The 26,005-nt window shown below is 52.5% G+C and overlaps 2 protein-coding genes across 2 annotated transcripts; both read left to right on the top strand.

Moving 5' to 3' along the window:
• The first annotated feature begins 243 nt into the window (after window positions 1-243).
• LOC122391024 (neurofilament medium polypeptide-like) lies at window positions 244-22,137 on the top strand. Its single transcript, XM_043384544.1, has 6 exons — window positions 244-515; window positions 19,142-19,295; window positions 19,566-19,694; window positions 19,896-20,023; window positions 20,592-20,733; window positions 20,925-22,137. Exons 1-6 carry the CDS (start codon window positions 415-417, stop codon window positions 21,648-21,650), a joined length of 1,380 nt encoding a protein of 459 aa, XP_043240479.1. The 5' UTR covers window positions 244-414; the 3' UTR covers window positions 21,651-22,137.
• Window positions 22,138-22,932: 795 nt separating this feature from the next.
• On the top strand, window positions 22,933-24,151 carry LOC122391025. The gene is made up of 3 exons (XM_043384545.1): window positions 22,933-23,030; window positions 23,359-23,531; window positions 23,843-24,151. Exons 1-3 carry the CDS (start codon window positions 22,952-22,954, stop codon window positions 23,987-23,989), a joined length of 399 nt encoding a protein of 132 aa, XP_043240480.1. The 5' UTR covers window positions 22,933-22,951; the 3' UTR covers window positions 23,990-24,151.
• Window positions 24,152-26,005: the final 1,854 nt, after the last annotated feature.

Genomic DNA, 26,005 nt, shown 5'->3' on the forward strand with positions numbered 1-26,005 from the left:
AAAATGAATCATCAGAGAAGCCCTAACGCATGCAACAAAATAGAGACCATTGCTAACTGTTCCAGCCATTTGTTCGCGCCTGGAACGACAATAAAAATCCAGGCAGTATCTCTGTCGAAACAAAACCACACCAAGCGATGTTTTATGGTGCTCTCTTGCAAATGTTTTCACTTGCTTTCTCCCTAAACGATGATCTTATTGCAAAACAGCACACTGTTCTGTCCAAAATGATTTGATTTGTTATTGCTTCGGCATTCATCAGTTAAGTGCAAAATTGAAAAGTAAAAAGGGATAAATTACAGTGTTTGAAATAGCTAAATAAAATTACAATTGGATCAAAATTATAAAGTAAAAAACGATTTATTAAATTTTATAGTTATTTTTTTCAAACTTGCGCAAACACATTAGCTAAAGATGTCAGCAAGAAGTCACAACCTCCAGTCTAATTTAGACACACGACCACCAGTCGACTCCGAGATGAAAAGAACGGAAATTGATGAAGTCGCCGAAGTAAAGTAAGTTTGCATACTTAGAGACATAAATTATCAATAGGAATATGTCATCTTCTGTTCAGCATTGCAGCATCTATAAGCAATGCTCCTACTGCGACAAGGTGCGACTTGCGCGATAAACCTGTCGAACCTGGCACCGATTCCAGTACTCAATGGAATTGGATGCAGTGGTTTTATCATGCTCAATATAGGTATGCCTAACCTGCATTGTTTTTATGCTTAGGCACTAATGCAGCGTTAGAGCAGCATGGATGAAATATTTCTCAGCAAGCACTGCAGTAATTTCAAAGGTTAAAGGCTCGAAATGCTAAAAATGCAAACCTCAGTACATGTACCTAACATATCAACTATTGCTTAAAAGATAGGCTTCAAAAGCAATTTTAAGAAGCGTTGGAAAGAATGATTTGGTTGTGACTGGTTTTGACTGCTCCCATGCTCAGATACGTTCCTCCCACTAACATTCTCCTGTACGAGTGTTTATCAGCGTGGGCGTTCCCAGTGTGTAGGAGGGCAGTCACTAACTGCAGTTGTGACTACTTTGCTTCTCTAATGCTATTATACTAACAGCATGCTTGTTCCACATACATTTGCCCTCTTTGGTTTTTCCTTACTCTTAGCTGGGAGTACCGCGACTAATATCAAGTTCACTGGTGTTCACGTAAGGTTCTGTGTGTTGCTGGGATAGAGGGAGGGCGGCGATGTAAAAAAGAGAGATAAAAGAGCAGCATTCATATCCTCTGCAGATATGTACCTTTGTCCAGCAAGCAGGCACCCGTATCGGATTTATAATGGCCTTAGCAACCTCTGCAGTCTCAGGTCACGCAGCCGCCCCCGGCAGTGGGGCGCGGGCGCGGGCGGGGGGCGGGGGGCGGGCCCGTATTGTCCTGTTGACGCTCGGTACCGACCCGTACCGGGACGGCCCCTGCTCTGTCCGGCGCCCCTCTGAGCTCTCCGCCGCGGCTCTGTGCCTCCTGGCGTGTCCGCCGGTCGTTCGGTGACCGGCGGCGATCGGGCCCATTCAGCGCCCGCCGCGCCGGTCACAGGGAGGTCGAGTCTGCGGCGCGTCCCGCGTGCGGCCGTGCCTGGCACTGTGGCTGGCTGCCGCAGCGGCCTACTCCCCAAGCAGAGGACAGCACAACCCGGAACTCCGACTGAGACCATTTCGATGTTTGAGTGATCGATTGTCTGGAGTTGTATGGGGATATTTTGTAACGACGATGGGTATCAGTCAGGACATGGGTTTCCATTATTGCTAAGTCAACATAGTGGCTAGTCGATCAACGAGGAGCCCAGGCTAGACTTTCATAAAATATGGCGGCAATCCCTTCTGCCTGATCAACAGGCTGGTATTTTCTTATGTGCGTGCTTGTGGCATTGCCAGCTAAAGGTTTAACACTCCTAGATATTATCCAGCTTTTTAGGCGTTGGTATGAATTATTGTTGTCAAAATCACTGTGTTTATAACAGTCTGATATCTACCATGCCTCGACTACCAAAGACAAAAGCTTGGCTGGGGCCGAGAGGAGACGGGCCTTGACTGAAGCTTGAGCCTCCTTTGGGCCGGAGTGTGACAGATATACCTGCTAGTCGAGCTGGAGCCGGTAGGAGGCGGGCCTTGGCCGGCGCCTGGGCTTCCCGTCGCGTTTGCTCGGCGCGCGGCTCCCAGGCGCAGGCGAACGAGGGACCACCTCGAACCTCCAGGCGTTTCAGCTGAGTCAGGTGCTGCAATGGGGAGGTTCCAGTGAGCAAATATAAATCATTTTAATCACCGGAACAATGAAATGAAGTAACGCTCGCTCCTGGCACAGCTATATAATCTATGGATAACGTATACGAATGGTGGTGGCGATGGTGGCATAGGCCGAAGAGTTTGCAGGTAGGTAGGTACCTTTCTCTTAGAAACGCCAAATGGATAATAAGCTATAAATTGATAAATTGATTAATAATAGGAATGTTGTATTATGCATGCGTCATGCATAATCCATGCTAAATATTTTAACACAAACGAAAAAAAAATATTGAGAACAGAGTCTATAGCCCAAACCCTGCGCCCCATTGCACTTCTCCTTACCATTGTTGGATAGTAGATGACCAGCCGTGGGATGGCGGCTCTTTGTGACTGTCTTCACTCCTTTCACTCTGTCTTTGTTTTCCCTGGATCTCGCCTGCTAATCACTGTATCTATTTTCGTCATGTCTGGCTTTCCCTCTGCTTGGTTGTCTTGCCGCGTTCGCCACACCTGTATATCGCACCCCTCGGTGTCTGATATGCCTCTGTAGCCTGTTTCGTCTTCCTCTCCACCTGTCCGTCCGTTCGGCCGTTCCGCCTGTCGCTGGCCCCACTGTCCGTCTGACGAGGTGAGAGCGGCCCGGTCGTCGCGTGCCCCCACTCTCCACGGCGGCACCCGGACGCCTGGCTAAGTGCTCGCTCGGCGCCGATCAAAGCCGTGCTCTGGCGCCCCAGACGGGCTGACGGAAGTGACTAGCGCCCCAGACAGAGCAGACCTGCCGTGAGCGCGCCGTCTCGTGCCGTTCGGCGTCACGCCGCCGCCGTCACAGACGCCGTGACGCGGCGCCCGTGACGCTGTGGGCGTGATGAGCCTCCTGCTTTGTTGTCGCCGTGACGACCTCGGTCCTGATTGGACTCAGCAGGGGCACCGCTGGGAATCAGGAGCGGATCAAATCAGCCACACCAGGCCGGAACGAGGATGTAAACAGAAAGGTCATCAAGGTTGCTAGTGTCTGAAAGGACATTGTTGTGCCTCAGCATATTATTTTGGAGGAGGATGCCATTTAAATATTCAATTGTTGAATCATTATGGAAGTACGATGGCTGCTAGATTATTGTGGTGTGAAGTTAACTTTACACATCCCTATTTTATGAATTTTGACCTTGCCGGCCAAATTGCTTGCAGCCCCTACTACGCAACAATTTGATTTACAAGATCAGTTATGCCCGACGCGCGTCCATAAAAGACGAGGGCAGCGAGCTAAAGTGCTGCTGAGCCACAGGCGGCCAATAAATCCGCTTCAACAGCATCTATTGGAGGCCATTGAGTTCTTTCCAAACTTGTATAAATGGCCGCAATTCAGCGGGCCGAGATTGATTAAATATTGATGAACCAATCAGGGCGGGAGCTGGTGGGGAGGACAGCAGTGGGGACGTCGTCGTCCATGGCCAGACGGCCGGTGCGGCGGCAGAAGCGTACCCGTGTCGCCCGGCGGAGCAGTGTCGTGTCCCGCGCGGTGACGGTGGTGACACTGGGGAGGACAGGTCGGCACAGGGATGGTGCTGCCGACCCCGCCTGGTGCCCTGGCAGAGTGGCTCGGATGTGCCGGAGTGCAGGAGAACAGCCCAGAGATAAAGTAAGAGCTTAGTTGGAACGGACGTGTGCTATTTAGCTGATTGCATCCTTCAACATCATATTTTTATTTGATTTGAGGGGTTATATTCTATGAATTATCTTATACTTCGGGCGGAAGTACTGACGCTTACCGCTTTGGCGGGTCATTTAACGTTCTAGCTAAATCCACGGCGGTGAGCAAGGCACGGGCAACGTGGTCAACCAGTGCACTGCAGTCCACTGGTTGGCCACAGTGCATACAACGTGTGTAGTATGTACTAAAGGCACTGAATCCGCAGTAATGCGCAACAGGCAAAGTAACTGCGATTAATAAGTTCAAAATTGTATTACCTTTGTTGAGTTTTCATCGATTTTTTTATTACAAAACTAGAGGGACAGCATTACGCGCAGCGTAAAGAGGGACAGCATTACGCGCAGCGTAATAAATCAAGTTTCAATAAAATCGGCCCAGTAGCGGCCGAGTTATTGCCAGAATAAATTTGGCGTCTCCTCTTGGCCGGCGGTGCTCTGTTCCGGTATTCATTGCCAAAGGTCAGTGACCTTCCGGCTCCAGGGGCGGCGGATTCGGGGGGGCAGGGGGGCAGCTGCCCCCCTGGCAAACTCGTGGGGGGGGGCAAAAGTATCTTTTTGCCCCCCCCCCCCATAATTTGTGACAAAGCTTAGACAAGAAACCATATACCTGATTATTCCGTTCGATCATCTGAAGATATAACCAGATGCCCATATACTTTATCATACGTTACCTTTCTTAAATGGCAAGCGTTTACGTTCAATTGAAGTTTTCCTCTCTTCAACCTAGTTTTGGAGGCATTATAAGCGTCAACGTGACGCAGCGGCAACCCAGGCCTTCAGTGACCGTTTACAGGGGCGACGGATACGGGGTGGCAGAGGAGGCATCGTTCCCTAAGAAACTTTTGGAGGAGGGGCAAACGTATATTCTTGCCCCTCCATAATTTGTGCCCTAAACATGAGGAAAATTTCCATAATCTGATATTGCAGCTAATAGCTATGCGCCCCTACAGTTTGTCCAACGGTGCCTTTTGAATATGTGTAAATGCTAACCATTTCCGCCTTATATCCTTTTTTTTTTTGTCTTTTCAGATTCTATTTATAGATGTGTGCAAGAGACGCAACTCATACCTTCAGTGGTCATTTGCCTCTATTTTGTACCTACATAAATGCCAAATCGCAAGCGAGCGGAGACGGAAGGGCTAGCCATTCGCTTGCGGGTAGTTAGGACTGATGAGCGCTCATAATAAGCCACTCCCGTGATTTTTTTTCGAGCGCAACAGTTTCCAAATAAAATGGTATAAAATGGTAAAGGCCGAGGTCGTACACATTGACGACATTGACCAATGCACGGTATGGTATGACACCCAAAGGCCAGTCATCAGAGATCTGCTTTGGGCATTCGGAGGCTTGTGTGGGGCCAGTGTAAAAACTGGATGTTCACAGTTCAGTATCCGCTTTATTTCAGTTTTCACTATTAAAAAAGTAAAAATTTATGTTGGAAACTTTTGAGGGTTAGGGCACTGATCATTAGTGCCAGTGCTCCCCCCCCCCCTCTGTCTAAAGGCTGACTATAGAATAAAGAGCATCAAACACGAACAGTAGCGGCGGAACACCTTCAATTAAGGGGAGGGGGGGGCAATGCCGACTTTTGGTCCCATTCTTTCCATGCAACGCCCATAGGGCCAACGTTAAAATGCCAAAATCAAAGGGGGGCACGGTGCCCCGGTGCCCTCCCCGTTCCGCCGCCTATGAACAAGAAAGCAAAATCTGAGGCATTTTGGAAAAATGAGTATGCCCCACAGCGTCCGATAACTACCACCTTCCAGTGGGTCAAGTCAACGGGGACCAAGTCTATAATGGCACTTAACGATAGCACTAACCTTGTCTCACTTTTTGTTGAAGTCTGTTCCGAATGGTTTCGGCCACATGGACTGGCTGCACTGAGGTCGTTTGGTATGTGCAACTGTAATTAAAGCCACCTGAGGCACCCTGACACCAGGCTGAAGCTGGGTTGGAAATGCTTCGTCTTTGCAGATATCACTGGCCGCTGATTCTCGAGTGCCTGAACCGGTAGATGTGGCAAAATTTGGTAATTGTGGCAAATTGTGGCAAAACACCCTAAAGCCCTAATAAAGAAACGCCCTACCAAGAGTTTCTGGCAGCTCCGTTCCATCGCTTCCATCCTCAGGACACATAAATCCTTCTCCTCCACGCCGCAACCCCCACTCCGGGCTGGACAGGCACCTTTACCTCATGCGGGCTGCTCCCTTGGAGCGGCACCGCTGCTCCCGACGGAGCGCACCCCGTAGCCGGGTGCAGAGAGTGCTTGGGGGGGGGGGGGCTGATCGGTCTGTCCTTTCGGACGGGCTCAGCCCCGGCGACTCTCTAGGGTGTCTGCCCAGACCAATGTCTCCCCCTAATTCCTATCATCCTTCCGGCCCTGAAATGGTCTCGTCAGACCGAAAGGGCCTAACCCAACAAAACAAAACAAAAACAAAAAAGAGCTTCTGGATTCTCGTTCCAGTCCACCGTTCCTTCACCCCAGCCCACCGCCGCGCTCCCTCACCTCAGCCCTTCGTTCCCAGCTTGACGAGCGTTTGGGCCTTAGTTAAGCCTTGCTGTAGACTAACTGTATAAACCCATCGAGACAGCCCGTCTGGGTGAGCTTAGTTGGCGAACCACTGCCTTGAGGAGTGTTTCTGGCGGATCGCTGTCCCAATAGGTTTAGATGCGACCGACTGTCTCTGAATGTTTGAGCGGTCTCCTCCCGCTGTGAGCTAGTTTCAGTTGATATCTGTCTCAGAAATACTTTTTAAAGGAAGGTTAAACGGAAATCGAACGTAAAATGAACAGAGGAAATGGTAACGAGTTACCTCATTGAAGAATAGCGCTCGCCTACTTCAAAAGGTTTGGAATCGTTCTTCAACATCTAATATGCGATCGGGTTATGGCACAACTTTTCCTATTAGCGATTTTTTTTCTAATACAGCAATACGAAAAGCGTTACATCGTCCACTGGCGGATCCAGGGAGCGGGCATTTAAAGCAAATATTTATTCTCCCTCCCCTGGCCCCTGCATCGTCCGAAATAGACAAACGTACCTTGTTTCCTAATAAAACACTTTTTTATCAGGATTTTTTTTTTGCTTTATACTGTTCAGCAGTAGATCCGTAAGGAATCGAAATCCGATGAGTTTTTGGATTTTGGACACTTTTTTTGGGGGGGTATGTCCCCTACAGCGTCGAAAACGCCTTTCTGGATCCGCATATGACATCAGCTCGACTGGGATCTTGCCCCCCCCACGCCAAAATCGAATCCGCCGCCACTGTCCGGCTCTGATTTCGCTCAGTTTTGCAAGCGAAGAAACTGAGCCTAAGGCGCGTGCCGTCTGCTCGGCGCCGGCCGCGGCCCAAAATGCTGCAAAGATGCGCCCGCCACGTGCAAACCGGCGAGCGCACCCCCACCAAAATTTAATACGACAAACAGATGCACGCGTCCGACTTGAGCCCAAAATTCCACCCCCGTAGCCCGCACCGTTCCGGAGCAATAGCCCGCCAAGCGTGACGGACGCGTTACATACATACGTACAGACATTTTGATTTTTATATATGTAACTAGAGGGACAGCATTACGCGCAGCGTAATAAATCAATTTTCATTAAAATCGGCCCAGTAGCGGCCGAGTTATTGCCAGAATAAATTTGGCGTCTCCTCCTGGCCGGCGGTGCCCTGTTCCGGTATTCATTGGCAAAGGTCAGTGACCTGCCGGCTCTGATTTCGCTCAGCTTTGCAAGCGAAGAAACTGAGGATAATGCGCGTGCTCTCTGATAGGCGCCGGCCGCGGCCAAAATTCCGCAAAGATGCGCCCGCCACGTGCAAACCGGCGAGCGCACCCCCACCAAAATTTAATACAACAAACAGATGCACGCGTCCGACCAGGCGCCAAAGTTTCACCCCCGTAGCCCGCACCGTTCCGGAGCAATAGCCCGCCAAGCGTGACTGACGCGTTACATACATACATACGGACATTTTGATTTTTATATATGTAACTAGGTGTCCAGCATTACGCGCAGCGTAATAAATCAATTTTCATTAAAATCGGCCCAGTAGCGGCCGAGTTATGGCCAGAATAAATTTGGCGTCTCCTCCTGGCCGGCGGTGCTCTGTTCCGGTATTCATTGCCAAAGGTCAGTGACCTTCCGGCTCTGATTTCGCTCAGTTTGGCAAGCGAAGAAACTGAGCCTACGGCGCGTGCTCTCTGCTCGAAGCCGGCCGCGGCCCAAAATCCCGCAAAGATGCGCCCGCCACGCGCACACTGCTTCACGCACCCCCTCGAAAAGTTGATACGACAAACAGATGCACGCGTCCGACTTGCGTCGAAAATTTCACCCCCGTAGCCCGCACCGTTCCGGAGCAATAGCCCGCCAAGCGTGACTGACGCGTCACATACAGGGTGGGGCAGAAATATTTACCTGTTTGTTTTCAGTCCATAACTCAAAAAGTTATGAACGGATTTTGATAGAATTTTGCATGCAGCTTCCCAACTGACTCATGTATCAACCTTAAGATCATTTTTACATTTTGTAATAGTTGTTGGTGAGCTATGGCGAAGATGACTAAAAGAGCCCAAATTGCGGCGCTTAAGTAGGCTGGCCACAGCTCTCGAAACGTTGCCAAACAGCTCGGTGTTGCCGTAAAAACTGTTTGATGTGTAATTAAATGACTTAAAAAGACAGGGTTAGTGTCGACGAAGTCCATACCAGCCAGAACAAGAGATATCCGCTTATAAAAACTGGTTAATATCGTGCCCAAGAAGGTGTTTCAAGTCCTAAGCGAAGCATGCGCAAACTGCCAAGGGACCTCGGTGTTTCGCCCAGAACCGCAAGGAGAATCATAAACGACGGCTTGGGCTTCATGTAAGACAGGATGCAACGTCGCCACCTAATTTCGGCGGCATCCAAGGAAAAGCGGCTACACAGGACCCAAAAGACATTGAAGGAAATCCGGAGCGCCGGTAACAAGGCATTCTTCTGGTCCAATGACAACATTTTCATGCTGGAGCCCCAGAGACACTTCCAAAGCGTCAGAATTTTGGCAGATGGTCCATCTAGCATTGATCCTGCTATTCGCACCATTTTTCGTCGCCAGAAGTCTGCTGGTGTCATGGTTTGGGTTGCCGTCGCATGCGACGGCTCAAAAGGAACCTTAGTCTTCATCAAGGAGGCTGTGAAAGTAAATTCACAGGTTTTAGTCCATTTGCTAGAGGAATATGTTTTGCCTTGGGTCACTCAGTCGTTCCGAGACGGATACGTCTTCGTCCAGGACGGTGCACCGCCGCCAACGGCCAACATCGCTCAACCGTGGTGGAAGACCCACATGCCTGGGTTCTGGGACAAAGACATTCGGCCATCATCAAGTCCAGACCTGAACCCGATGGATTTCGCAATCTAGACCAACTTGGAGAGGAGGGTGTGTGCAGCGCCACACAGCAGAATCGCCGCCCTGAAGCTGGCCCTCGAGACGGCACCGCCGAATCTTGGCGGGGACACCGTGCGGCGCTCGTGCCCCTCCGCGAGGAACGTTTAGAGCAATGGTGGAGGACAAAGGTGGCCATATTAAGTCATAACGCCGATGCTGAGATGTGTACATGTTACTGCATATATGTGCCATAAATCAATTTGATATCTTTGTTCGGGGCCGAAATATTTAAGAAAATCAAGAGGTAAATCTTTCTGCCCCACCCTGTACATACATACATACATACGGACGTTTTGATTTTTATATAAGTGAACTAGAGGGACAGCATTACGCGCAGCGTAATAATTCAATTTTCATTAAAATCGGTCCAGAGGCGGCCGAGTTATTGCCAGAATAAATGTTGCGTCTCCTCTTGGCCGGCGGTGCTCTGTTCCGGTATTCATTGCCAAAGGTCAGTGACCTTCCGGCTCTGATTTCACCCAGTTTTGCAAGCGAAGAAACTGAGCCTACGGCACGTGCTCTCTGCCCGGCGCCGGCCGCGGCCCAAAATGCTGCAAAGATGCGCCCGCCACGTGCACACCGCTGCACGCACCCCCTCGAAAAGTTGATACGACAAACAGATGCACGCGTCCGACTTGCGTCCAAAATTTCACCCCCGTATCCCGCACCGTTCCGGAGCAATAGCCCGCCAAGCGTGACGGACGCGTCACATACATACATACATACATACGGACATTTTGATTTTTATATAAGTAAACAAGCGGCAAGCCGCTTGCTTCGCGTCGCGAGGATATGGCTTGCCCATAATTGGCCAGTTCGAGTAGTAATGGTTTTGTGTAATAGTGACTTCTAGAAGCCTTGATGTACGCGAAAAGGTGAATGGTGCGGTCCAAATGGATACAATTCAAATAAATAGGTCATTGACCTAACCAATTCAGACTGATAAGCTACTTGGATGTGTAGTTCAAATAATTTACTACATATAGGTTATGTTTATAATAACGTTTCAGACATAGTCACGTTTCAGGCACAGGTACATACTAAGCCGTGAGTGAATCGCAATTAGCAAATCCAGCTGGACTGAAGTAATTAGGCACAATAGTGGAAATTAAGTAGTGACTTATAACATTTCGTAAATCAATTCTCACCTGTGCTTTGTGTGGCTCTTAGCGTTACCCACAATCGCCACGAGGAGGCGGCCACAATGAATTGCAGATGGATCTCTTTTTAACAGAAAAGAGACCCCGCAGGTGGTTCAAAGCGTAACCGATGCCTGCGGGTAGAGAAACTGGGCGGTGTCCTGCCGGCTCACAGCACGTCCCGGTAGACGACGTTGGCGGTCCGTCCACCGCTGCCCGGCGGCAGGACGAAGCGCAGGTCCCGCCAGCGGCCGACCCTGGACGCGGCAACATAGAGCTGTCCGTGGCCGAACACGGGCTCTCGCAGAAGGACGGCCACCCGCCGGAGCGTCTGACCTTGCGCTTTGTTGATTGTGAGCGCAAAGGCGGGCCGCACCGGGAACTGGCGCCGCCGCCACTCGAACGGGAAGGCGTCGTCCGGCGGCTGCAGCGTCAGGCGGGGGATGAGAACCCGGCGGCCGGCCGCGCTGCCGCAGGCCACGGTCGCCTCCAGGAGCCGGCCGCCGTGGACGGCCACCACCAGGAGCCGGGTGCCGTTACACAGTCCCCTGGCCGGGTCGATGTTTCGGAGCAGGATGACCGGCATGCCGGGCTTCAAAAGCAGGTGATGAGGCGGGAGGCCCGGCACACACAGCCCGTTGAGGTACTCCTGGGGTACCGGCTCCTGCTCCTCCCCGACGGTGGCGTCTGCGCTGAGGCACTCCACGGCCTGGCCCGGGAAGATGTCGGTGACATAACTGTTCACCGAGTCGACGGTGCTGTTAGTGGGCGCCAGCACGGCGCGGGACGCCATGCTGTCGGCGTCGGTCAGGTTGCCGAAGGTCCAGTCGATGACGGCCGGCAACTCGGCTTCCAGCACCAGCGCCGGCGGCAGGGTGACCCGTCCATCGGCGTCTGTGGGCAGCTCGCCGTTGCCGAGCTGCAGCAGCCAGGTGGAGAACTCCTCCAGCTCGGCCTGTTGGTTCTCCTCCTGCGCCAGCCTGGCGCGCATGTTTTCCCGCAGTCGGTGCACTCTGAAGTGGCGCCACAGCGGCGAGCGGCGGAGACTGGCGTCCACGATGCCTGCCTGGTTGGCGTGCCGGACGACAGGCAGAACCTGCCGGAAGTCGCCGCCCAGCACCACCACCTTGCCGCCGAACAGCTGATCGGACCCCGTCAGGTCGCGCAGCGTCCGGTCGAGGCCCTCGATGTGGTGCCGGTGCGCCATCGGAGCCTCATCCATCACGATGAGGCGCGCTAACCGGATCAGCTGGGCGAGCTCGCTCTGGGCGGAGATGTTGAAAATGACGGTGTCGTCCGGTCGCAGAGGAGCTTTAAAACGGCTGTGAAAAGTCCTCCCGCTGTCCAGCAGTGTAGCGGCGATACCGCTGAACGCCACGGCAAGTGCCACCAGGCCCTTGGCTCGCACCGCAGAGATGAGAAGATTAAAAGTAAATGTCTTGCCAGTGCCACCTGGCGCGTCCAAGAATAGGGCGAGCGGCTCCTGGCCGTCGACCGCGGCCAGCACCGTGTCCACCGCCTGGCGCTGATCCGGCAGTAGGCCTGGCAGCCGCTGGTCGACGGTGTGCTGAAGGTCGGCACGGTCGAAGTCGACCTCCTCCCGTATAATGGGAGGCAGGCGCCGCAGCTCCTCGGCCCCCTCCAAGGCGGCGGCCGCTGCTTGGTGTTCAGCTGGCACGGGCGGCAGGCCGAAGTCCTCCAGCGTCTTGCCGGCCCGCTGGAGGGAGTCGCTGATGCGCAGTAGCACCAGTCCCGTCACCGTCTCCGGCGGCAGCTCTGGGTGGCGGTGGGCGAAGTCTTCTCCCATTGCTGCCTGGAACCGGTGGAGGAGGGTTGCGGGATCGGCCGGCGCGCAAAATAGAAGCAGTACCACAAACAGCTGCCTGAGCTGGCCGGGGCGCTGGGTGCGGACGGCCTCAGCCAGCGTCTCCGCCCACTCCTGGTCGTCCTGGAGCAGGCCACGCCGCCGACACGCCTCTTGGTGTGTGTCGCACACCTGGCCGTCCACCGTGCGCAGATCGGCGAATGTCGTGGCGCCGGGGACGTGATGCAGCAATACCCGGAGGTAGAATACATCCCCGTGCCTGGGTGTGAGACTCACCACCCGGCCGATGGTGGGCGCCGCCTGCATGTTGCGGCGCCGGTGCCACCGCTTCTGGCCGGCGTCCCAGCGGTACTTCTGGGGGAAGTCCGGGTAGAGCACCCGGAGGCACTCGGGGTCCTCGCCGGCCGACGCCCGGTTGTAGGTCATCCAGGCAGTCAGCTGCGTGTGGCGCGGCTCCCCAGCCACTGCCTGCCGCTCCTCCCCAGGCTGGAAGAAGATCAGCTGCTGGTCTTCGAGATGAACCTGTAGCGCCAGCACCGCTGGTGACCGGTCGCTCATCTCGAAGCTGAACAGCCGCCAGCATGCTTCGCTCGCACCAATGGAGCGGAGGTCTCGGAAGGCTGCCACCTCGTCCTGACCGGCCTCGATCAGCTGATCTGCGCGGACCATCTGCCGGTCGGAGCCCTTGTAAATGTACATAAAAATGTACTTAACTCCGTCCACAGAGGAGCACACCTCCACGTTGATGTGACACTCGTAGCGAAGGCTGAGGAGCGGATTGTAGGGCACGACCCACTGGTTCGTCACCATCCTCCCATTGTGCTCCGCCTGCTGGCCGCCGTCCTCGGGTCCGCGCCTCCGGTACTGGGGGTACGTGCGGTCCTCCTGCCAGATGGTCTCGTGGGAGAGCGGTTTCGGGAACCGTTTGGAGCACTGACCGTCTTTCATGCAGGTGGCGGTCGGCCGAGCAGCGCCGCACTCGTTGTGAACCATGCTGGTGAGGACAATCTGCTGCAGACGGGCCGACTGCGGCGATTCGGTGGGGTCCGGCAGCTCCGCCGAGACGATCGTGTCCGCATCGGCGCCGGTCCGAGGCCGGTCCTCCGGCTGCAGGATGAGCAGGAGATGACAGTGAGGCAGGCCTGCAAACAAAAAGAAAATGTCAGACTCACGATTTTGATGCGTTCTAGTGTGACCTGGAATCGCTTGACTGATATTTAAAGATGCGTAGCTTCGGTACGTTAGTATGGTAGAGGGTAAGCAAACTGACACGCAGCGGTATTTTGTCATTTTTAATACACTGCCACGGACTTTATGTTACAAAATGGGTGCCCTCAGATTCAACTTTTAAGTGAATTATATGGCAACGCCAGCGCCTATACTGGCCGGAATGCGACTGGTTGTCGCAGATGATTTGCGTTAATACGACAGAAGCTAGGCAACCCGCCATGCAGCCGTATATTGCTGGATAGTCTAACAATAAGTAAATTTATATTCGCCCTCAGAAGCTAAAGCAACGCGAAGCATTTCAGACTGGTATAGCTCAACCGATTGTCGCAGATGATTTGCGTTAATACGACAGAAGCTATAGGCAACCCGCCATGCAGCCGTGTCTTGCGGGACAGTCTAACAATAAGTGAATTATATGGAAACGCCAGCGCCTGTACTGGCCGGAATAGCTCGACTGGTTGTCGCAGATGATTTGCGTTAATACGACAGAAGCTAGGCAACCCGCCATGCAGCCGTGTATTGCGGGATAGTCTAACAATAAGTGAATTTATATTCGCCCTCAGAAGCTAAAGCGACGCAAAACATTTCTGACTGGTATAGCTCAACCGATTGTCGCAGATGATTTGCGTTAATACGACAGAAGCTAGGCAACCCGCCATGCAGCCGTGTATTGCGGGATAGTCTAACAATAAGTGAATTTATATTCGCCGTCAAAAGGTAAAACAACGCGAAGCACTATGAACTTTACACGACGAAATCTTTTTCACGTTGACTTCTTCGATCATATTTATTTGGCCGTTAAGGCGTGAGCTTTAAATCGGAATAAATGTGCATATTGCTTGGGTGCGTGTCACGTCCCCCCGCGACTGAGCTCATGTCTGTACAGGGATTTCTGTCAAAGCCATGTTGTGACTTACCGCGCTTCTGAAACTCGATGACCCACATGAAGGCGCTCGGCTTGCCGAAGACGGCCTGCTTGGTCAGGTCCCCGATGATGCGGCGGAGCTTGAGGTGGAACACTCGAGCCACCAAGTCGGGTCGATCCTCGGGCTTCTGTCCGGGCAACAGGGCGTTTGCGATCTCCGGCCACTTCGGATTACACGTGATGGTAATGAAGAGGGTCGGCTTCCCCTTGGCCCTCACGATGGCCATGGCGTCCATGTAACTGCAAAGTTGAGGAAAAATGTAGATAATATTAGATGGTTGTTTGAAGGTAAAATTTACCGTAGAACCAAAAGCATGACTATGGGCAGAAAATAGTCCAAACACAAAGCTGTTGACGGTTGTTTGAAAGTGACATTTGTCGTAGAACCAAAAATATGACCACCTGGCACCTGTAGGCAGATTATAGTCCAAACAAAAATGAATTGGCGAATACTAACTTATTCGTTAAATGTGAGCACAGGTGTTTGTTCGTTTTTTTTTAACGTTGCTATGCTGATTTGAGTGCATTATGATGCATTCAAGCAAATTTAATATGAGTGGTAATAGTGCAAATAAGACTTCAGCGAATACAAAATAGTGGTTAGTAATTTAAGATTGGTGTTTGTTTGCGTAGCTCACCGTTGCCTCATATGGCGGGGTCCACCGATGAAAGTAGCCGGCAGAACGACTCGTCTCCCGACGACCGGTACACCAGCCTGCTCACGTCCCTCCTCGGGCTGCTCCTGCTGGCCGAGCTCCGCGTCAGCCGCCACGGCGTCACGGACGCTCTGGTAGAGGTCCGCCCGGATCTCGCGCTGGTGAGTGGAGATGTACTTCAGCCGGATGGCCTCGACCTTGGCGTAGGCCATACAGACAAACTCTTGAAACAGGCGACCGGCGCGGTGGAGGCTGTCGTCCTGGTGGGGCCTGATCTGGAGCCGGTACGCGTAAAACTGGAGCGTTGTCACCATTCGCTGCCGCTCCCTGCCGGGCTGCGGCGCCTGAGCAATCGCCGGGTGCCACCCTGTAGTCCCCAGTGGAAACAGGAGGACGAAATGGAGTGGGTCACACGCTCGGTGGCTCTCATCGATGGTCTGCAGCACGCCGGTCCCGCCATCAGCTCGGCGGCGCAGTACCAGGTCGTGCTGTCCGGGCTCCTCTCCCATGAGGACCGCCACCTCGCGCAGTCCCTCGGCGGCGTTGTAGCGGCGCGCGTGCTCGCCGGCGGGTCGGGCTGCAACGCTGATGATCAGCTGCCGGTGTTCCACCTCCCGTGCCAGGACCTCGGCAGCCATGATGAAATCGTGCACCCAGGGGTTGACTTGGCGCAGCATGGCCTGAAGCTGTCCCAGCAGGTCCAGCAGCCGGTGCTGCACGGCGGCAGAGGTCGCTGCCGGCAGGCGCACATGACCGAGTCGAATGGCCGCTTCAGCCTCCGGATCTTCGGCCAGCGGGTCACTGATGTATATCTGGGCGAAGGAGGGTGGCCGGTCTTCAGGGACTTCCAGCGGCCCAAGTCGGTGGTACAGCCGCCCCTGCACCACCACACACGGTGCGTACCCGCCGGTGCCTGCAGGCGGCGGCACCTCACGCACGGACAAAGACGATAGGGCCAGCGCTGAGTTGAGGTGCCGGACGTACTGCCGGAAGGTGCGCGCCTCTAAGGTGTCATCAGTCCAAAGGCGGCGTAAGACTGGCGGCGGGGCCGGGAGCGGGTCAAGGCGGACCTTGCCGCCTGCACAGCAGAACGTGGCGCGCTCACCCGCCCACCGCAGGGCTCCGCACGACGCACACACTTTCACCATCGCACCGACATCATCGGCCTCCACCACCTGCTCGCCGGACAAAACGTCCGCCGGTCGGCGGGCCGCAAGCGAGGCTGGCCTCGCACGGGCGGCAGCGCGCTGCTGCTGATGGCGCCGGGCGTCTTCAGCACGCTGAGCGTGCCTGGCGTCCTCGTCCTGTTCCTCGCGATGTTGACGGACGCGCGCCGCGGTGGCCTCACGCTCGGCCTGCGTCGCTTCCTCCTCATGCGCCTCGCGCTGCAGGCGGAGGCGCTCAGCGTTGGCCTCCAACTCCGCCCGCCTGGCCTCTTCATCTTGCGCCGCTCGCTGCAGGCGGAGGCGCTCAGCGTTGGCCTCCAACTCCGCCCGCCTGGCCTCTTCATCTTGCGCCGCTCGCTGCAGGCGGAGGCGCTCAGCGTTGGCCTCCAACTCCGCCCGCCTGGCCTCTTCATCTTGCGCCGCTCGCTGCAGGCGGAGGCGCTCAGCGTTGGCCTCCAACTCCGCCCGCCTGGCCTCTTCATCTTGCGCCGCTCGCTGCTGGCGGAGGCGCTCAGCGTTGGCCTCCAACTCCTCCCGCCTGGCCTCTTCATCTTGCGCCGCTCGCTGCAGGCGGAGGCGCTCAGCGTTGGCCTCCAACTCCGCCCGCCTGGCCTCTTCATCTTGCGCCGCTCGCTGCTGGCGGAGGCGCTCAGCGTTGGCCTCCAACTCCGCCCGCCTAGCTCCCTCCTCCTGTGCGGCTCGGAACGCGCGCTGCCTCTCGGCGTTGAGCTGTCGCACCCGGTCGTCGTCCGCGCGCTCCCGCTGGCGAGCGGCCTCGGCCTCCCTCACCGCCTCCCTCTGCCGGCGCGCTCGCTGCTGGGCCGCGTTCCGTTCGGCCTCAGCTTGTCGCTCCGCCTCGGCCATACGGGCCCGACGACGGCGCTGGGCCGCTGCGTTAGCGGACACCGCCCGACGCATGACAATCACGTAATCGGGTACATTTACGGAATATGCAACAAAAACGAACTACTTACAACACTTGAAAACAAAACACTTATTACTCTTTGGATAAATATCCTGGTCTAATCTATAGACTAAAATACGCCATCGTTGTTTACATTCATATTTGCCGCGCTACCAAGACAATCAAGAGCTTTTTTCTAATTCCGACCCCCAACAGACACGATATGGTCTGAGCACAGAATCTGGTAGCATCACGTGACTTGATTAGGACAGTTTATTGATATTTTATTGTGAAATTACCCAAATACTGCTTGCGTTGCCACTCAAAATACACTTTGAACTTTTTATTATTTTGGTTGGGTGAAAACATTGCAAAACACAAAATTCATCAGAATAGTCATGTGAGTGTTGAGAAATGTCACATGCGCGTCAGATCTGTAAAGTGGGCTTATCTCAAAGATCCGATCTACCTGTTTCTTAAAGGCATCTTATTTCATGACGGGAAGAAATATCATTTTCGCAGCGAAGAATCTGAGCCTAGGGCACGTGCTCACTGCTCGGATCCGGCCGCGGCCCAAAATGCTGCAAAGATGCGCCCGCCACGTGCACACCGCTGCACGCACCCCCACCAAAATTTAATACGACAAACAGATGCACGCGTCCGACTTAAGTCCAAAATTTCACCCCCGTAGCCCGCACCGTTCCGGAGCAATAGCCCGCCAAGCGTGACTGACGCGTTACATACATACATACATACATACATACATACGTACAGACATTTTGATTTTTATATAAGTGAACTAGAGGGACAGCATTACGCGCAGCGTAATAAATCAATTTTCATTAAAATCGGCCCAGTAGCGGCCGAGTTATTGCCAGAATAAATTTGGCGTCTCCTCCTGGCCGGCGGTGCTCTGTTCCGGTATTCATTGCCAAAGGTCAACGACCTCCGACTCTGTTTTCCCTCATTTTTGCAGCGAACAATCTGAGCCTAGGGCGCGTGCCGTCTGCTCGGCGCCGGCCGCGGCCAAAAATCCCGCAAAGATGCGCCCGCCACGTGCAAACCACCGAACCCACCCCCACCAAAATTGAATACGACAAACAGATGCACGCGTCCGACTTAAGTCCAAAATTTTACCCCCGTAGCCCGCACCGTTCCGGAGCAATAGCCCGCCAAGCGTGACTGACGCGTCACATACATACATACATACATACGGACATTTTGGTTTTTATATATGTAAACTAGGTGCCGAGCATTACGCGCAGCGTAATAAATCAAGTTTCATTGCAATCGGCCCAGTAGCGGCCGAGTTATGGCCAGAATAAATTTGGCGTCTCCTCCTGGCCGGCGGTGCTCTGTTCCGGTATTCATTGCCAAAGGTCAACGACCTCCGACTCTGTTTTCCCTCATTTTCGCAGCGAACAATCTGAGCCTAAGGCGCGTGCCGTCTGCTCGAAACCGGCCGCGGCCCAAAATCCCGCAAAGATTCGCCCGCCACGTGCAAACCACCGAACCCACCCCCACCAAAATTTAATACAACAAACAGATGCACGCGTCCGACTCGGCGCAAAAATTTCACCCCCGTAGCCCGCACCGTTCCGGAGCAATAGCCCGCCAAGCGTGACTGACGCGTTACATACATACATACATACATACATACATACGTACAGACGTTTTGATTTTTATATATGTGATAAACAATGATCACACAATACATATCTGAAGGTATAAATATGGAACAAACTGGTCCAACAAACAAATTCATGGATTGGTAGAGGCAAGAAGAAAATTCCTAAATATGAAATCGGCAGCACTGGCCCAGTGGCCCTCTGCCCTGAGCTCACTGGCCCAGTGGTCTCACCGCCTCTTACGCCACCCCTGCTTTATTTGTACACCCATGTGACCTCAGTATGCATTTTTGTGTTCCACAGGGTGACATTCAACACGCGCGTCCGTAACCGGCTGGAGCAGCTGCTGGGCACGGACATCCTGCGGCTCAACGACCGGCAGTACATGCGGAACCTGATGAGACGCATCTACGAGGACCAGGAGAACAGTCTGCAGAAACGCACCGAGACACGACAGGTGAGGAGAGGCGAGAGAGAGGAGATAGAGGGATAGAGGGAGAGAGAAAGGGAGAGAGAGAGAGAGAGAGGGGGGAAGGGAGGGAGTGTGAGGTAACGACAGACAACGCAGTCTCTAAATTTGATTGCATATCTTCAATTACGTTGCCTGGTAAAATTATAAACGTTATCCCGCCAGGGTGATTTTAAAATGTGTATACTTTATAAAATAAATAATTCAAAAACTTGTGAAAAAATGATAGAAAAATTACTTCACTACCCTTGTTTCCAGATGCAAGAGAACAAGCGTCTGAAGAGCCTGGTGGAGGATATGAAGATGGAGAAGCCCCCGGACATGGTGGAGTCGGCCTTTGTGGTCTCCTTTCAGAAAACCAAGGCGGAAATGGAGAAAGTGCAGCGGGTAAATATGAGTTGTTTCATCTCAGTGACAAGTTATCACGTATTTAATGATGATGCATATGCACAAATATGTAAAGCAATATTTCCTTATTGGGAAATGCTACTTAAAATTAGACACTCACGACAGCTCTAACAGACCAGAGGTTAGAAATAATTCATTTTTTACCCCATAATCTCGATGACCTTCCCTGCTCTGCCACAGAAACAATTCAACAAGCGGCACCACATCAAGAAGCGGAAGACGGTGTCGTGTGCCGAGCTGGACAGTGACGACGAGACGTCCCCAGACGTGGGGGACATCACGACCAACGAGCAGTACCACAACTCCAGGCAGGTGGCCGGTGACGGACGGCGGGGCGGGCGGCAGGAGCGACGGACGGGTACCGTCGGGACGGGCCGCGGGCCGGCCGGCCGGGCTCACCGCTCAGAGGGGTATAGCATTTAATGAGCGTGTCGTGACGGGAGTAATGTAGCCAAGAGATAATTGTCATGCTAGAAATGCTTGGGAACTGATTGAGTTTGATGTTAAAATATACATCAGCCATTATTGTGTGTATTTTATTTTGGTAAACGAGTGGATAAGGGATGAAGCGATAGAGGGCTGGTTGCATATTACATAAGCGGTGTTCTAGTAAAACGATGAATTGATCATACCTTACATTTCCGAACAATTACATGCGGCTAAATCTTCAGATTCAGACGCGTTATTGCGCCTTTCTCGACTAAGATTAAACAAGTTAGCGCATTACGACGCACATATGCCGAGAACAATTTCTTTTTATCACAATTTCTAGATTGCTTCATATTGCCATCGTATAAGCACTGAGCAGTAGGTCATGTAGTTCTTGCTTCACCACGTCCACCTAGCCGTTTTCACTGACGCCGCGCTGCCGTTCAGCTTCCTGGGCACCACGATGGACCTATCGCCGGAGGAGGACGACTCGCTGGCCGAGGAGCAGCGCCAGAGGGAGCTGGCCCAGCTGGCCGTCAAGTTCGGCAGGTACAAGGAGCCACTGGTTCAGCTGCTGCTCCAGGAGGGGGTGAGCAGGGCAACGAGATACAATGCAGGTGGTCTAATACGGCACCTTATCGCTGCTTTAAAAGTAAATAGGATTTATCTCAATAGAAGCCTGTCAAGTGACTAGCTTTCTTGATGTGACTTGATGTCCTCTACTGTGACAGTCTATCATTCAAGAGATTGGCCTGATACGCTGATACTGTCTTGTTCCAGACAGTGCCTCGGCTCTATGATCTCGCCGAAATAATCTTGGTGAAGCCTCCGAAGCCGCAGAAGAAAAAGAAGGCCGCTGCGGAGGAGGAGGAGCAGCCTTCGGCGGAGGAGGAGCCGGAACAGGCGTCCGGGGACTCGGTAGAGGACGGCAGCGGCACGGAGGAAGAGGAGGAGGAGGAGGGAGAGGAGGGGGAGGGAGAGGGTTCTGGCACCGATGGAGCCGACGCCGGCGCTGAGGCTGATCAGGCAGCTGCAGCTGATGGCGCCACTGCCGAGGGCGAGGCTCCCGCTGAGGAGGGTGCTACTGCTGAGAGTGAGGCCCCGGCGGAGGGCGAGGCCCCGGCGGAAGGAGAAGCCCCTGCCGAAGGTGACGCCGCTCCTGCCGAGGACAGCGAGGCCATAGACGGCGCCGGTGCGGAGACGTCAGAGGCGGAGGAGACGGAGACGGCACCGGAGGGAGACGAGGGCGGAGACACGGGGGAGGGCGGCGCGGAGACGGGCGAGGAGGCGGCGCCCTCCGAGGGGTACACCACGGCCGAGGAGGCGGCCGCCGTCACCGGCGAGGAGTCGGAGGCGGAGGCGGAGCCGGCCGAGGAACCGCAGGAGGAGGAACAACAGGAGGCCGCGGAGGACGCCGCGGAGGACGCCGCGGGTGGAGGGGAGGCGACTGAAGAGGCCCCTGCAGACGAGGCAGAGGCAGCAGAACCGGCCGACGAGGCGGAGTGAATGTGGACCATAAGAGCAAACGACTATTTACCGGAGCATTGAAAATGAATGTGTTGCGTCCAAGGTGTCGTGCTTTTTAGAATGTTTCTGTGATGAGAAGTGTTTTGTGAAGACCAGTGAGATGTTGTTGCAGGGATGTTGTGCTTGGGATGTGTAGTGACCGAAGGTGACTGTGGCTCTTGTCTGACATTAGGAGATTGTCGCGTACTTTTATAGCGAAGGTGATATGATTTATTGCAACCTTTCATTGATCACGTTTACTTTTCATTCATAATAGGCATCATTTAAACTTAAGCCGCAACGTCACACCAAACATTCGCGATCATTTCGGTTTTGTTCATTTCGTTCTATCCTTTACTGACGATATATAGGTATATGTATTTTTCATTTTTGGTTGAATTCGAATGTTTTCATTTGTAATGCGCCTGCAGAAATTTCTGGAAACCAAGACCGTATATCCAAATATATTTTTGACATGTTTTAACAATTTTTAATGATTTTCACGTTGCGGAAGAAGAGCAAACTTGCAAATAATGAAATATTGACATTGACTCAACAGTAAAGTAAGCTTTAACTGCCGACGAACACACACACACCCTCATTTTAACGACCTGCGACAAAAATAGAATCAACACAGAGTATCTGAACATGGCCTAGCTGTAAAAGGCCTTCGGTGAGTTCGGCGTAACTTTATTTGCATGCAAAATGTTATGTAAAATATTAACTTATTGCGTTTCTAGGACATCACATTCACGACAATATAGTTATTTATAACATTACATACATCATCAGTTTAAAAAGTTTTATTGATCCTTTCGTCAGGCGGCATTTGACAAACGATCTTAGTTCGGGCTGCCTCGACCAGGCGAGCCACGGTGACCGCACAGAGACCGCTTTGGGGGGCAAGCTCTGTGGGTCGGAAGGAGCCAGAGTCTGTCGAAGACGGCAGCAGACGATAAATGATCGCGAATGAAGCCAACTGTAGTGGCCACCATCGTATAGAGGTATAAAGGCGACTCGTCGCCAGAGAACAGCACCACTTGATCGGCGACCAGTTCACAGGTAAGGAAGAGTTCCTTTCTAACAACTACCGTGGAAGAGCATCGTTTCCCCTGGCTGTATATGGTGAGAGTTTATATTGTTGCGTTCTCAAACACGGTAAAAAAAGGATCAGGTTATTTTGCAGATCTGCCGATGGCCATAACGATTTGTTACCATTTGCATAGTGAAGCATATCGTTCGAGATGTCCTCACACCTATACCTGGCATCTTATTTCAGCAGTGAAGCAGCGCCCTCAGCAATGGCTCGCCCTGTGCTCGTGCTGCTAGCGCTCGTTTCTGCGTGGCAGGCCAGCAGCGCCACCTTCCAGTCCGATATGGGTGAGTCTAACCTCCCCACCAGACTGCTGTAACGTTTTAGAGGACCCGTGGAGCGAAAGTCCTCGAGTTGGATTCAACATGCTATCACGTATTCCCAGGGAGCAGCTAGTTTTTCTCAATTTACACCCTAGGACTCTAAGTTCGCGTGGTTTTCAGCACGTAACGCTGGTTTCTCTTCTCAGCCTCTGTCTTAGCGTCGGATCTAGACAAGATCAGAGCAATATTTTGGCAATGCCGCCGTCACAAATAAGCAGCATATTAAACACATCCTGTTCGTGCAGCCTGCGCGGCCCGCTCCCTCAGTGACTGTGAGCTCTGTCTGCGTCAGGTGACGGCCTGGACCCGTCTCCGCTCGGCGGACTGAGCTCTGACCAGCTGAACGCCCTGCTGGAGGGCACGGTGACCATGCCGTACGTGCTGGTCCCCTCGCAGCTGATGTCCTCGGTCCAGAAGCGGCACTACTCCGCTGTGCCGTCCCGCTTCCGCAGTGAGCAGTACCAGGTGAGAAAGGAGAGGGGAATGGGAGAGGAGGTATAGTTCGAACCAGGTGAGAATGGTAGAACGGAAAGATTAGTTACACGGCAGCAAACGGTACAGACTAGCTAATTTGTTTCCTCAATCACAAGTAAAACTTGCTAAGGAAAAACATAAGGAAAGAAGTTTCATACATATTGTAATTGTAAAAATCACACCCGCCCAGAAATGAATGATTAGCTTACCACATATATGTAGTTTCTAGAAAAATTTCAACAAGAAACGTTAGCTATATTTTTCCTTCCTATCCAAACACCGCAATCTCGTTTGTTTCACAGGTCTGTCGTCCCTCCTCCAACGACATTGTGAAGTTTCTGCACGCGCTGCACCTGGCCCGCAGCGGCTCTGCTAACCAGCTGGCCCGCCTGTGCAGCGACGGCAGGCCGGCCTCCGAGATCGACACCAACGTCCGCTTCATCGGGTAGGCGGTGACGCGGTCAGACCGTCCCGGCATCTGCCGCCGCTCGGCTTACACCGTGTGGTGTTTACAACCGAGCTGGTTGATCAGACATGGGTTCCCAGCATGGTGGATGCACCCTCGATGAATTAATTTGTGCTTGTGTGAATATATGGTAAGCTATGAGTATCGATCTTCCTCTACGGAAAAGATCAGTGATGCAACGGGAATAGAAAGAACCAACGCCAATCGCGCGGCACGTTTCCAGGCATGCTGTGCCGCTCAGCACCGAGGTCGTGCGGCACAGTCTACCTGCAGCGCTACAGAGCTGGGCATTCGTTTACATTCACCACTCGATGCTGTCTGAGAAATGGCATGAACGGGAGACATGACCGCCGTCGACGGCAATATATAATACTGAACGAGGCCGGTGTAAATAAATTTTCAAGACCGAGGTCCTTACTGAATTTTTGAACGAGGCCGAAGGCCGAGTTCAAAAATCAGTAAGGACTGAGGTTTACTTTAATGAAAAACAATATCAAATTCTTATCTGTATTCAATGTAAACGCGTTTCGATTATTTCTTTATCAATACATTGATACAATACAGATAATGAACACACACGATTCAATGTGGGTGAACGCGAGCGATGAGATTGATATTTCAAACGTTATGACCTATTCACGTGGCAAAACTTTCTGTTCCCTCCATAAAATTCTACCCAAAATTGGTGCCAATGAGTAATCTCCTCTTTTTGAGTTGATGTTTGGCAAACATTCAATCACCGCAGCCTCGATCAGTTTTCGTCGATTTTTCCCTTTTCCGCTCCATAGAATTATTGCGTCTTTCCACTTTGGTAAATGGTTTTGTTCCTCTATATGAATAACGAAAGAGCTTGTATAACGAAATATATGAATAACGAAAGAGCCCGAAGGCACCAAAAATGCGGGGGTTACCCAAAATACACAAAGAAGGGGTTCCAATGAGGCCGATTACCTCGGGTATTGGTAGTGCGCCCCACCGCCTCGCTAAGGTTCTGGCGAGACCACTAACCAAGCTGTTAGGTTCCATTACTGATAGCCACTTGAAGAATTCAGGAGATCTATTGAACCGTTTGAGCAACCTTGATATCAGCGACAAGACGTTAGCCAGCTTTGATGTGAAGGCATTGCTCACGAACGTGCCGGTAGAAGGCGCGCTCCAAGCCATCAAAACTGCTATCAAAGACCTTCCTACAGACGATTTTCCACTTCCCAAGCCTGACTTCTTAAAGTTGGTGGAGCTTTGTCTCAGGTTCCAGGCTTTCTCTTATGATGACAAAGAGTATGCGCAAGTGAGCGGCCTAGCAATGGGATCGCCCCTCAGTCCAGTTGCGGCCTGCCTCTACCTGGAAATGCTAGAGAAGGATCATTTCAAACATGTCATGGGAACTGAGACCATTTGGTACCGGTACGTCGATGATGTCTTTGTAGTGGTGCCGGAAGATACTGATCTCACGTTAAAGCTCCAGCAACTGAACGAAGTTGAAAGAAACATCCAATTCACACTTGAAGTTGAGAATGATGGCATGCTGCCATTCCTGGACATTCTCATGATCAAGAGTGGGAAAAACCTGAAATACAAAGTCTACAGAAAGAGCTCAAACCAAGAAGATTATATACACTATCTCTCGGCAGTCGGCACACGGTGAAAGGGTGAAATCCGGGGTGGTGATTGGCTTTTTCTTACGCGCGTATCGGATTTGCAGTCCCGATTACATCGATGACGAGATCGATCACATATTCGATTCATTTAAAAAACTTCAATATCCAAAGGCGTTCTTAATCAAATGCCTACGAAGAGCAAAACAAATACGAAGAAGGTCATCTGGGTCACTGAACAATAGAAAAAGAGAACACCATAGAGCGATAGTAGTACCAGGCAGCAAAAATACAGACATCATATCTAAGGCCTTAAGACAGGCAGGCGTCATACTTCTGGAAAGGACCGGTCTTAAGACTAAAGATATAATCAAGAAAAGAACGGCGGACGAAAGTTTGGACAG

Source organism: Amphibalanus amphitrite, unplaced genomic scaffold (assembly GCF_019059575.1).
Source record: "Amphibalanus amphitrite isolate SeventyFive unplaced genomic scaffold, NRLGWU_Aamphi_draft 000418F_arrow, whole genome shotgun sequence".
In the NCBI taxonomy this organism is placed as follows: Eukaryota; Metazoa; Arthropoda; class Thecostraca; order Balanomorpha; family Balanidae; genus Amphibalanus; species Amphibalanus amphitrite.